Here is a 14,578-nt window from a genome sequence, read left to right on the forward strand (position 1 = left end):
GGCAGTCGGTCAATCATGATGGAAAAAGAGACTTAATAAAAGGTACTGGGTTGGAAATGAAAGGGTTGTTAATGTGACGACTGGGTGTAACAAAATCTGAATTACCCCAATTAATCCAACTTTAATCCAGATTCACACATCTTTCAGACATAAGCAGTGTTTAAGGGGATGGCCTACAATATGCATAGTTCAATAAAACTTGGGTTTCATAGCAATGCAATATATCAGCCCAGATTGCATCTGTTTGGTCAGTGAGTCTGAGTATTCAGTAGTCGGGCAGCTGCCCTGATGGCATGGCAAAATAAAGAAATTGTATCTACAGTGGCTTGCAAAAGTATTCACCCCCCTTGGCATTTTTCCAATTTTGTTGCCTTACAACCTGATTTTTTTTTTGGGGGGGGAGTGCAGCAATCTTTAAGTCATACATAAGCAATGTTTAAGGGGATGGCCTATTAGTGGTCTGGGCTTTGACTAGGACATTCCAAGACATTTAAATGTTTCCCCTTAAACCACTCGAGTGTTGCTTTAGCAGTATGCTTAGGGCCGTTGTCCTGCTGGAAGGTGAACCTCCGTCCCAGTCTCAAATCTCTGGAAGACTGAAACAGGTTTCCCTCAAGAATTTCCCTGTATTTAGTGCCATCCATCATTCCTTCAATTCTGACCAGTTTCCCAGTCCCTGCCGATGAAAAACATTCCCACAGTGAAGCAAGGTGGTGGCAGCATCATGCTGCAGGGAAAAACATCCCCACAGCATGATGCTGCCACCACCATGCTTCACTGTGGGGATGGTGTTCTCGGGGTGATGAGAGGTGTTGGGTTTGCGCCAGACATAGCGTTTTCCTTGATGGCCAAAAAGCTCAATTTTAGTCTCATCTGACCAGAGAACCTTCTTCCATATGTTTGGGGAGTCTCCCACATGCCTTTTGGCGAGGGTTGGGTTATAAAACAATATCAGAAACTTTGAACATCCCACTGAGCACCATTTAAATCCATTATTAAAAAATTGAAAGAATATGGCACCACAACAAACCTGCCAAGAGAGGGCCACCCACGAGAGGGCCGCCCACCAAAACTCACAGACCAGGCAAGGAGGGCATGAATCATAGAGGCTACAAAGAGACCAAAGATAACCCTGAAGGAGTTGCAAAGCTCCACAGCGGAGATTGGAGTATCTGTCCATAGGACCACTTTAAGCCGTACACTCCACAGAGCTGGGCTTTACGGAAGAGTGGCCAGAAAATTGCCATTGCTTAAAGAAAAAAATAAGCAAACCCGTTTGGTGTTCACCAAAAGGCATGTGGGAGACTCCCCAAACATATGGAAGAAGGTACTCTGGTCAGATAATTTTTTTTAGCTTTTTGGCCATCAAGGAAAATGCTATGTCTGGCACAAACCCAACACCTCTCATCACCCCGAGAACACCATCCACCATGTTTTTCATCGTCAGGGACTGGGAAACTGGTCAGAATTGAAGGAATGATGGATGGCGCTAAATACAGGGAAATTCTTGAGGGGAAACCTGTTTCAGTCTTCCAGAGATTTGAGACTGGGACGGAGGTTCACCTTTCAGCAGGACAACGACCCTAAGCATACTGCTAAAGCAACACTCAAGTGGTTAAGGGGAAACATTTAAATGTCTTGGATTGGCCTAGTCAAAGCCCAGACCTCAATCCAATTGAGAATCTGTGATATGACTAAAAGATTGCTGTACTCCAGCGGAACCCATCCAACTTGAAGGAGCTTGAGCAGTTTTGCCTTGAAGAATGGGCAAAAATCCCAGTGGCTAGATGTGCCAAGCTTATAGAGACATACCCCAAGAGACTTGCAGCTGTAATTGCTGCAAAAGGTGGCTCTACAAAGTATTGACTTTGGGGGGGGGGTGAATAGTTATGCACGCTCAAGTTTTCTGTTTTTTCGGTCTTATTTCTTGTTTGTTTCACAATAAAAAATATTTTGCATCTTCAAAGTGGTAGGCATGTTGTGTAAATCAAATGATACAAACCCCCCAAAAAATCTATTTTAATTCCATGTTGTAAGGCAACAAAATAGGAAATATGCCAAGGGGTGTGAATACTTTCGCAAGCTCACCGTGGCTAATAGAGTACTATTGTATGAGTCATAATACCCATAAAACCTAGCAGTCAAACACGGAAATGGTACCAATCGCTTTTCCCATAGAGGATTTTAGGAACACTTCAAATAAGATCAGTGTTTTGTGTAGGATTACCGTGGTGTGACGTTTTGATAACCATGCAAATCTCTCTTTGACATGATGGCTTTTATCATTATATTCTGCTCTATTTACTCCCAGATTCGAAAATGCTAATTAGCATCAAAGTAGACGTCATGCAAGACTACAAATCCCTGCAAGCTCTTGCACGTCATCTCTAGCTGACACCTTTGCTGTCAGCTAGCTACATTGATCCAAAACGAAAGATATATTGAGTATTTTAATTTGCTGTTCCATATTTTATTAAACTAATATTTGTTGGCTTATTTATGCATTTGGTCTTGTGTCTTGTACAGAATACTATCCTAGTAGCGGTCAGATATTTACAATGTGCCATGAATACTAGGCTACCTAGATGATATTAACAACGGTACCCTTATTTTACCAGATCCTGTTCTCCTTCAGCTGGTAGAGGTCTATATTTAATCCCTTATAATTTTTGTCAGATATATCAACTAGGTGAAATCTATTTCAAATTATGGTGTTTGACCGCTTGGTTTTATGGGTATTATGACGTGTCCACTGTGGGGCTCTATTGGGGGAAAGAAGGTCTACGTGGGCTGCACCAGCAGGCCTTCAGTTTCACACACTGTTTAATATGTCTGAAATCAGAGTTAAACGGCTATTTCCTGTGTGACTGTTACAGTTTTCAGTTTTACGAAGAAGATACACACACATCTGTAGTTCTGAAATTTGTTTTTGTGTGACACATGGTAATCAAGTGATTACTGTCATTCATTTATTCCTTTTATATCACCACTCTGCGTTGGCATTTAGTTTCTGGACAGAGTAGGGCATTCAGTATTCAGTCTGTAGTACTTGTCCTGCTTTTGGAATGTGTTGTTTTGTTTGTGTTGTCATGGCATTAGTCGTGAGAGTGCCAGTCTTGTGCCAGAGGCAGTGTCCTGGCTTTCAGCAGCAGTGTGATTGCAGGAGGAGATGGCTGGAACCAGACCATGACAACCAAGCCAAAGACGGGGACAAGAGCCTACCTATGTTCAAGTGGCTGTTAATGAGATGTTTTCCTCAAAAGAAAAGAACACTTCCTTTTCATCACCTCTTCTCTTCTCTTATTTTATATCGTCCTCTACTGTACCTCTTCCTCTGCTCTCTTCTGCCCAGTCTCTTCTCTATTCTATTTAAAAGGCAAGACGCCACCTGCACCACAGCTCTCTACCACACCATGTTCTTTCTGGGCCATTTGTCCTGATTGTACTGGCCCAGCAGGTTGTGGTTTAGCTGAACAGCACACCGACCAAGGAATGCAGCCTCCACAGATTCATCCCAGTGATTCTACAGGGCAGAGGGTTCAGGGCCTTGTTTTTATAGCTTTTATAGAGACATGCTGAGGCTGTTGCCTCCACACAGTAACTAGATCAATTCTTATTTCAAGTTATTAACATTGTAAAGCAATCTGATTTGAACCCAGTGGACATTTTACAACAGCCATGTGTTGGTCAGTATTTGCAGCATATCGTTTTCCGTTTGAGAGAATGGGGTTGTCTGTCGTAGACTGCATTGTGTTTAGCAGGCAGATAAGAGTTCATGCTCTACAACATTTGCAGAGTACGACCCTACCTTACACAGAAAGCGGCACAGGTCCTAATCCAGGCACTTGTCATCTCCCGTCTGGATTACTGCAACTCGCTGTTGGCTGGGCTACCTGCCTGTGCCATTAAACCCCCACAACTTATCCAGAACGCTGCAGCCCGTCTGGTGTTCAACCTTCCCAAGTTCATGTCACCCCGCTCCTCCGCACACTCCACTGGCTTCCAGTTGAGGAATCTACTACAAGACCATGGTGCTTGCCTACGGAGCTGTGAGGGGAACGGCACCTCCTTACCTTCAGGCTCTGATCCTACACCCAAACGAGGGCACTACGTTCATCCACCTCTGGCCTGCTAGCCCCCCTACCTCTACGGAAGCACAGTTCCCGCTCAGCCCAGTCAAAGCTATTCGCTGCTCTGGCACCCCAATGGTGGAACAAGCTCCCCCATGACGCCAGGACAGCGGAGTCACTGACCACCTTCCGGAGACACTTGAAACCCTACCTCTTTAAGGAATACCTGGAATAGTATAAAAGTAATCCTTCTACTACCCCCCCTCCCCCATTAAAAAAAAGGTGGTTGTCCCACTGGCTATCATAAGTTGAATGCACCAATTTGTAAGTCGCTCTGGATAAGAGCGTCTGCTAAATGACGTAAATGTAAGAGGCTGATAGTAACAAGGCCTCTCTCTGTCAGGCCCTCAGACGTCACATCCATTTCACAAGCACTCTCAACCGCTCACCACAGTCACTTCCTCAGACCTGACTCCTCAGAAATGCTACAACCACAAACACTGCCTCACTCGTTAATAGGCATTTCTGGAAGACACACTGGTACTCAGAACTTTGGCAGAAGCAGAAGTTGCTCAATAATGAAGATGCTTTTCTCAATACTGAAGGTGGTCGGCATTTAGGGTTACTTACTTCAGATAGTCTTCTATGTCTCTATGCCTAATTAGGTTGGAATGGGTAGAAATGGGAGGTGGGTATACCAAGCTCGTTGACTTATGTCTGCATTGCTGAGTTGGTATGCGAGATAAAAATGTAATGTATAAGAATGTTTGGAAAAAATCTACAAAGAATATACTAAAACATCCTTAATGTGCAAGAGTTATTTAATATTGACCCTTTTTGACCATTAGTTTAAATAATTTATTTCATAAACATAGTCTGACATTATCTGGTTTGATAGAATTATACATGCCGTCCGGAGAAAGCCTACTTTACCAAAAATGTTTCTGGGAGCAGTTCTAGAGCAATAAATCAAGGAATAATAACACATCTGAAACTGCTGCTCTGTCTTTGTAAGCAACTTTCTTGAGAATGAGAATGAATCTACTGTTGATTCCTATTTCATTATTATTGTATCCTGCTTTGCTAATCAAACAAGTACCCTCATAATGATACAATGATTGATCAGTCAACTTTTTCATCCGAGCACTTTATTCGACCTGAATTAGATTTGTATGACTATGTAGTCGTTATTTGATTACAAGGGCTAATTGTCTTGTAAAAGGCAGACGGGTGGCACATGGAAACAATTGGTGGCGGGTTATTGAAGGGAAGGAAAAGCCGCTCCTGGCTTACTTTCTCTGTATGGTGAGTCACAGTGGTTAAGATGAAGAGATACCGCCCAACTCTCACTTCATCCATCTTCATTAGAACTCTTAATTAGCACCATTTGTGAAGACTTTCTCAGAAACCACAGTCTAATAGATATGTCTCTTTTTCCTCTCAAAGCTAATACCAGAGATTCTTCTAGAGAGAATGCAAAAGACAGCATGTTATTTCGTCAAGTGTTCTTCTCATTAGATCGGAGGGAAGAGCATTTCCACTGGTTAACTTGGTAGTACCACATCAACCTCATCTATCATTGATTCCAACCACTAACTACTAACCAATCCTGGCCAAGTGGCCCTATTCAGTTTCAGCCATAAGCCCACAGAGAGAGCTGCAGCTGTGGTGTGAGCTGGTGTACTTGTTCATCTGTAAACGGAAACGCTCAGAACTCCAGTGTCATCCTGGTGGAACAGTCATTCATTATCAGCATCCGGACAGTAATAGAGGCTGTAGTACTGTGGAGAAACCAGCAGCGCAGCCACACACCAGCAACCAGCAGCATGCATTATGTGGTTAGGTCACATTCAAAGAGGAGGAAAATATGGAAGATATTTCATCCGTTGGGGCAGCTGCCACATTCTCATCTGCCAAACAACTGTAATGAGAGTCATTCTGGTGCTTCTTCTGAAACAAAATAATGTTTGTCTTTTGGGCTCTCGTTCGGTAGAGGAGGAATGGTGGTCTGTTAGTCATATTTATATCATATGAGGAGCTAAGCTTTACTCAGATTTTACCAATAGGATCTTACATTGAAAGGCAGATTAATTTAGCCGCTCATTATGTAAACACATGATGTGACTGTGTTTGAGTGAGGGATAACATTTTAAATGTGTGCTGTACAGTAGGCAGGAGGTACGTACTGTACTGTAGAGAGGAGTTGAATTGTGCACACAGAGTTCAGGTTGTGTGGTTATCTGTTGTCCATCACTTTTAGTGTCTGGGCTCTTTCTAGTTTTATGATATTTACAGAGAGAGGAGATTCTAGGGATTCTTAGCGTGACATGTATTGGTTTTGTACATGCGTGAGAAAGGCTGTGTGTGTCAGAGGGATGACTGGCTGATGAAGTGCTCCTCTGTTCTCTGCCATATTATTTAACATAGTAAACTGCACAGACAGTATACTTTTATCAGAGCTTTACAAGGAAAGATAAAGGGAACAGCCTCTCTGAAAGCACTGTGTCTGGAGATTATCAGGATTTGACGTCTGTTACCAAATATAGACTATGGTATGTAGCATTGTCTTTTCCCTTTATGCAGGATTCTAGATGGCTAAAGGGTAAGGCTGTTCCAAACTGAAATATTTGACCCCTGCCTGTGCACCTCACATGTGGCTGTTCTACTCAAGCACATACACACTGACACACACATGCACATTCTCCTAACCTTAACCCACACACTGGAATCCTGTGTCCTGCTGAGTGCTTAGACGGGGCTGTGCTCCCTCCCATAACCCTGCTGTTGACTCTGTCATTGACCCCAGGGCAGCGGAGGGGGGTGAGGGGAGGCTGATTTGTGTGGGTCAGACTGAGAACTAGCTGGTTCTCCTCTGGTCTGGTCTGATCTTGGGAATGGAGCCTGGAGGACTAGCTGTTCCCCAGGGGGTGCCCAGACACATTAATGGAGTTTGTATGGTAGTTACCATCCCTCAGATTGGCCACCAGTTAAACCCCAGAGAGCAGTTGAAGTAGTTTCACTTAGTCTTAAAGAGAAATTAGTTGAGGCTGTGTGGGTTTACTGTGCTACTGTGTTGTGTACGTTCATGTATGTGTAAGTGTGTGTGCCTGTACTTAACAGTATAATATGCTTGTGAATTTATGGTATGCATATATTCAGTATGCCTGAGCTATGCCTCCTGTACTACCCACAGGCCTTTGCATTCTGATCTCCTTGATTTAAAAAAACTGCAACAAGGAACAAGGAAATAAGGAAAATGTGTCAGCATGGACCCTACTGTCATGGGGTCTCCCCCTCTCTCATACTGTGAGGTCTCAGTGAACAAAGACCGGCTGTCCTCTTGCCCTTACTCTCTCTCTGTCTCTCCTATAATGAAGCCTACACAATAGCATTCCTGACTTCCAGGCAGTACAGTACAGTATGCTCTTGATTCTTTTGTTTCTACCTACTGAGGTTACCTAACTTCCTGGATGGGAGGGAGGGATTCCTGGGCAACAGGTCCTTACATAGTCATGCTACTCCCACTGCGGGCTTTATGCTGCCTCTCACACAATGCTGTGAATGGAGTGAATAAGGACTTCATTGACAGTCAAGGCTGAGGCTCTCCTCTGGCTGAGTAATCACTAATGTAACTCAGAGCCTCTGTGGTGAGGTGGCTGGAAAATACCAACAGCTGCTGTTGCTGTGGAACGAGAGGTATCCTTCATCTTTGGGGACGTTTTGAAGTTATTTTTGATTACAGAATGTTGAGATGTAACCACAAATTGAGGAAGTCTAGCCCAACCATTATTATGGTCCAACGTACTGTACCTTTACTATAATAATAGGTCTGACAAAGACAGAAGAGAGGTCCACCCTCTATACAAATGTTGCTTCTCTGTCTCGTCACACTTCAGCATAAGGGGCTGCAGGTCTCCCACAAAATCACCACACTACCCACTGGGCAAAAGCTGGTTGAATCAATGTTGTTTCCACGTCATTTCAACGAAAAGGTTCAACGTGATGATGTTGAATCAATGTGGAAAACTAATTGGATTTGCAAAAAAGTCCTCAACGTAAGGGAATTTCGTCCAACCTTTACCTAAATCCAATGTCATGGTGACATTTTATGTTGATTTCATGTTGAATTCACGTTCGTTGAGAACTCAGCCAAATGTAGATAAAAAATAGACATTGAACTGGCGTCTGTGCCCGGTGGGTACTGTGTCACAATAATATGTCTAGCGTGTTAAAGAATGCTTAGTTGTGCCTTTTAAACCACATGCATTTAGTCCTCTATAACAAATTGTGAGAGGTGTGATGAGGATCCTTGCATAATAAGGCTAACCAGGTTATTTTATGAATGCAGGCGGCCCTGAGCTCTGTTTGTTCCTGTGCAATGACTCCACAGGTGTTGAGTGTGCAGGGGGCGAGTGTTGAGTGATTGACGAGGTAAACGCCAGGCAAGCTTGTGTAATGTCCTCGCGCCACACCTGGGAGAGAGTCATCACCGCTATCATGGTTTCACCAAGCTGCTTCCTGTCAGAACATATCCTGTGCTACTGTTTTAGTGCCAGCATGCAGCTCCAGGCTGGCTGTGCCCCCTGGCTGGGTCGAATGGAAAATGTGACGCACGGGACCCCACCTGTTGTCTGGGAAAAAAGACTGGCGTTATGGGAGTCAAACAAACAGGGGAGGTAGTTTACTCATGTGGGTTTGCTGTGTATTATGGATGTCATTGCAAAGGGAAGGAAAATATTAAAGCCGCATAACAAAAAGTGTTGCATTTTTCAGGTTTACTATTAGTTGTTTTGACAGTTTATGGTTTCAGCTTATGTTTATTTTTATTTTTTAGGGGGTAGATCAGCTTTAATATTGCAGAAAGATTGTAACTTCCATCAATGTAATTGTCTGCATCACTTCCAATCCCCCATATGTTTTTTATTTTCTTCTTTCTCGCATATACAGTGGGGAGAACAAGTGTTGATACACTGCTGATTTTGCAGGTTTTCCAACTTACAAAGCATGTAGAGGTCTGTAATTTTTATCATAGGTCCACTTCAACTGTGAGAGACGGAATCTAAAACAAAAATCCAGAAAATCACATTGTATGATTTTTAAGTAATTAATTTGCATTTTATTGCATGACATAAGTATTTGATCACTTACCAACCAGTAAGAATTCCGGCTCTCACAGACCTGTTAGTTTTTCTTTAAGAAGCCCTCCTGTTCTCCACTCATTACCTGTATTAACTGCACCTGTTTGAACTCGTTACCTGTATAAAAGACACCTGTCCACACACTCAATCAAACAGACTCCAACCTCTCCACAATGGCCAAGACCAGAGAGCTGTGTAAGGACATCAGGGATAAAATTGTAGACTTGCACAAAGCTGGGATGGGCTACAGGACAATAGGCAAGCAGCTTGGTGAGAAGGCAACAACTGTTGGCGCAATTATTAGAAAATGGAAGAAGTTCAAGATGACGGTCAATCACCTTCGGTCTGGGGCTCCATGCAAGATCTCACCTCGTGGGGCATCAATGATCATGAGGAAGGTGAGGGATCAGCCCAGAACTACACGGCAGGACCTGGTCAATGACCTGAAGAGAGCTGGGACCACAGTCTCAAAGAAAACCATTAGTAACACACTACGCCGTCATGGATTAAAATCCTGCAGCGCACGCAAGGTCCCCCTGCTCAAGCCAGCGCATGTCCAGGCCCGTCTGAAGTTTGCCAATGACCATCTGGATGATCCAGAGGAGGAATGGGAGAAGGTCATGTGGTCTGATGAGACAAAAATATAGCTTTTTGGTCTAAACTCCACTCGCCGTGTTTGGAGGAAGAAGAAGGATGAGTACAACACCAAGAACACCATCCCATCCGTGAAGCATGGAGGTGGAAACATCATTCTTTGGGAATGCTTTTCTGCAAAGGGGACAGGACGACTGCACCATTTTGAGGGGAGGATGGATGGGGCCATGTATCGCGAGATCTTGGCCAACAACCTCCTTCCCTCAGTAAGAGCATTGAAGATGGGTCGTGGCTGGGTCTTCCAGCATGACAACGACCTGAAACACACAGCCAGGGCAACTAAGGAGTGGCTCCGTAAGAAGCATCTCAAGGTCCTGGAGTGGCCTAGCCAGTCTCCAGACCTGAACCCAATAGAAAATCTTTGGAAGGAGATGAAAGTCCGTATTGCCCAGCGACAGCCCCGAAACCTGAAGGATCTGGAGAAGGTCTGTATGGAGGAGTGGGCCAAAAACCCTGCTGCAGTGTGTGCTTACCTGGTCAAGACCTACAGGAAACGTATGTTCTCTGTAATTGCAAACAAAGGTTTCTGTACCAAATATTAAGTTCTGCTTTTCTGATGTATCAAATACTTATGTCATGCAATAAAATGCAAATGAATTACTTAAAAATCATACAATGTGATTTTCTGGATTTTTGTTTTAGATTCCGTCTCTCACAGTTCAAGTGTACCTATGCTAAAAATGACAGACCTCTACATGCTTTGTAAGTAGGAAAACCTGCAAAATCGGCAGTGTATCAAATACTTGTTCTCCCCATTGTATATAAAAAATATTATTTTCATGGCGGTCTTCATCCATAACCGCCAGTTACACAGTTATACTGTAATTGTGCCAGCCCTAACTGTATATCTCATTACAGTTTTTTTTATACAGAAAGTGTTTCAAATCTCTGTTCCTGTTTTTAATTGTTTCCACTCCTAAAACCTTTCCCACAACCCCTCATAATGAACATAAATGTAATGTGACATGAGGCTATTAGAGCTTATCTCTTACACGTTCATAGATAACACAGACAGAAACTATGATCTACAGTACCTGTTTCTATCTCCCCCAGCCTTTCCTCTCCTCCACAACAGAAAAGACCAGGCAGTCAGCTTAGTCAGCTAGTTCATTACTGGAGCTCAGATAAGATCACATCCTTCCTCTAAGAGCAACAACCCTCATCGTTTCTCAGGCCCTACATCAACCTCTCAAAGATGACCTGATCAAGCAAACAATAGTAATTTACACTCTCTTTCTCAGTACGTAGCAGACCCATCGAGTATCCAGAGATCAAGTAGATTCATGTTTACCAAGACAGTCATATGGCCGGACTTTAACATAGATACAGTACAGTAGATACCACAATCATATGGTCAGCCTTTAGGCCGTTACAGTAGACTGGGGTTTTGTCAGAAGGTTGTAACTCATGGGAACCTCTTCATCATAAGCACCTATCAGAATCAAAGGTTAGGGGTAACGTATGGCCCTCGGCCTGTCTGTGCCTTGAGGATGCCTTTCTTTCTAAATCAAATCCAAGTGGGTTAGAAGAACAGAGTGCATTAGTCACTAGTGGAATGTGTTGGAATGTGTTCTACTTCAATCTGCTGTTTTGATTTAGAAGTCAGAGGCGTGCATGCCACCTAGATAGTAAAATCATTAGCTGTCCAGACATCTTTTAAAGTTGGGAGAGATATAGGACATGCTTCCATCCTTCTCGGATCAAACAGACCAGCACACACAGCATGTGTAGAGGGCCTGTCTGTCTGTCTGTACATACACAGCATGTGTAGAAGGCCTGTCTGCATGTCTGTCTGTCTGTCTCTGTACACATACAGCATGTGTAGCGCCCTGTCTGTTTGTCTGTCCCAGGAGTATTTGCCTGGTCTATTCTGGGCCCAGCTGATACGTGGCCAGTGTTGTGAAGAGAGAGAAAAGGCCTGTTTTACATAACCAAGGTTACATAAGACACCACAGGGAGAGAACACAATGCTACACAATGCTATATAAAATAGTTTCATAATTTCACGATAATCGTTTCCTGTTTTGGTTCATGGTGTTGCTTTACAGGCTTGATCAGGTCTCAGCCTTTTGTCTGATTTTCTGTGATAAGAGAGCTGAACAAATAGCGTTTAATGGAACGTTTTTTGATGAATTCATGCATACTGTTTGTTTAAGAAAGTTGTTCTAAGACGCATAAATAAAAAGAGATCTAATCTGTATCTGTCTTCAGAGTCTGAAACCATGCACGCTGGGAGTCTGTCTGCATATTCTACTCTCCAGTGTATGGAGGTCAAATACACTAAGCTATGCTCAATATAGCATGGAATTCCCTAGTCCTGACTCCTGGGACGCTCTACTGTTTATTATCCTGTTACAGTAAATTAATGCATGCGTGTATGTTTATTTTACTTTTATTTCAACGTGTATGTTTTGGTTTTCTGTGTCTTTACAGCTGACCGATGGGGGCAAGGCAGCCAAAGCCAAAATCAGTGTGGGAGATGTAGTTCTGTCTATCGACGGCATCGCCACCAACAGCATGAACCACCTGGAGGCCCAGAACAAGATCAAAGCCTGCACAGAAAACCTCAACCTCACCCTGCAGAGGTAAGAGGCTGCGCACACACACACGCATGTCTTATCTATCACTTAAGAAGTAACTGCTATTTAGGCCATTCAACAGCAGTACAGTAGTTCAACAGCACAGAGTAGAACTGAGTGCTTCTACAGACTGCTGTATGACTCCTTCCTGTGGGTTTTACTGTACTGTCTACTCTCCTAGTTTATGTAAGACCACAGGAAGTGCTGTAGCGTGTCTTTTTTAAGCTTCAGAGTTTGCATGCGACTTTGTTGATTCTGTCTGTAACTCTGTATTGCAGGCATATTTCAGGGACTTGTAAAAAATGATTACATGAATGCTTTACGGTAAAAAACATGGCTAGTTATCCCTTACTGGACCTTTACCCAAATGAAACACCACATACATTAAGCAGTAACCCGTCATTGCCATGTCAGAAGAGAACTTCAACCATGTCCCATGTGTGTTTATTTCTCTATTAACCATTTGAGATTCTTCAAAGTAGCCATCCTTTGCCTTGATGACAGCTTTGCACACTCTTGGCATTCTCTCAACTAGCTTCACCTGGAATGCTTTTCCAACAGTCTTGAAGGAGTTCCCACATATGCTGAGCACTTGTTGGCTGCTTTTCCTTCACTCTGCGGTCCAACTCATCCCAAACCATCTCAATTGTGTTGAGGTCGGGTGATTGTGGAGGCCAGGTCATCTGATGCAGCACGCCATCTCTCTCCTTCTTGGTCAAATAACCCTTACACAGCCTAGAGGTGTGTTGGGTCATTGTCCTGTTGAAAAACAAATGATAGTCCCACTAAGCGCAAACCAGATGGGATGGCGTTTCGCTGCAGAATGCTGTGGTAGCCATGCTGGTTAAGTGTGCCTTGAATTCTAAATAAATCATAGACAGTGTCACCTGCAAAGCACCATCAAACCTCCTCCTCCATGCTTCACGGTGGGAACCACACATGCAGAGATCATCTGTTCACCTACTCTGCGTCTCACAAAGACACGGAGGTTGGAACCAAAAATCTAAAATTTGGACTCATCAGACCAAAGGACAGATTTCCACCGGTCTAATGTCCATTGCTTGTGTTTCTTGGTCCAAGCAAGTCTCTTCTTCTTATTGGTGTCCTTTAGTAGTGGTTTCTTTGCAACAATTCGACCATGAAGGCCTGATTCACGCAGTCTCCTCTGAACAGTTGATGTTGAGATGGGTCTGTTACTTGAACTCTGTGAAGCATTTATTTAGACTGCAATTTCTGAGACTGGTAACTCTAATTAACTTAACTCTGGGTCTTCCTTTCCTGTGGCGGTCCTCATGAGAGCCAGTTTAATCATAGCGCTTGATGGTTTTTGCGTCTGCACTTGAAGAAACTTTCAAAGTTCTTGAAATTTTTCCGTATTGACTGACCCTATTCGGGACCACCCATCAGCTGAGAAGTCATTAATATTAAAGTAATGATGGACTGTCATTTCTCTTTGCTTATTTGAGCTGTTCTTGCCATAATATGGACTTGGTCTTTTACCAAATAGGGCTATCTTCTTTATACCACCCCTACCTTGTCACAACACAACTGATTGGCTCAAAGGAAAGAAATTCCACAAATTAACTTTTAACAAGGCACAACTGTTAATTGAAATGCATTGATTGAGAGTGTGCAAAAGTGTCATCAAGGAAAGGGTGGCTACTTTGGTTACTACATGATTCCATATGTGTTATTTCATAGTTTTGATGTCTTCACTATTATTATACAATGTAGAAAATAGTCAAAATAAAGACAAACACTGGAATGAGTAGGTGTGTCCAAACTTTTGACTGGTACTGTACATGCCCGTCATTGTCCCTGAGGCCTCTCAAGAATGCAGGGACGTTATGATGACGCTGTTGAGATTCATCACTCTGGCTTGTTTTGTCTTACACGTTATGTACCCCTGTTTATTTGTCTCAGCCAGCACACTATAACCCGATGCAATGTGTGAAGTCACTACAGCCGGAAACACGCAGTGTGTGACTTACTACATCTTAAACACACTCAGTGGTAGACAAGGTTAGGCCAGATCTATGTTGTGGCCCTGGATGGACATAAAGATGGACACCTTTGTCCCAGTAACAATTAGGGACATTCATCAGAACAAGGTTAAAGGTGCAGATTGTCCCCCTCA

At 43.3% G+C, this 14,578-nt stretch overlaps 1 protein-coding gene across 1 annotated transcript in view; it reads left to right on the forward strand.

The window, feature by feature from the left end:
* LOC121582170 (PDZ and LIM domain protein 5-like) overlaps positions 1-14,578 on the forward strand; it is an 89,564-nt gene that overhangs the window by 39,738 nt on the left and 35,248 nt on the right. The window contains exon 3 of the mRNA XM_045225187.1: positions 12,296-12,447. Within this exon, the coding sequence (XP_045081122.1) occupies positions 12,296-12,447 (152 nt within the window). The remainder of the gene's footprint in view (positions 1-12,295; positions 12,448-14,578) is intronic.

This window comes from Coregonus clupeaformis, chromosome 15, assembly GCF_020615455.1.
Source record: "Coregonus clupeaformis isolate EN_2021a chromosome 15, ASM2061545v1, whole genome shotgun sequence".
NCBI lineage: Eukaryota > Metazoa > Chordata > Actinopteri > Salmoniformes > Salmonidae > Coregonus > Coregonus clupeaformis.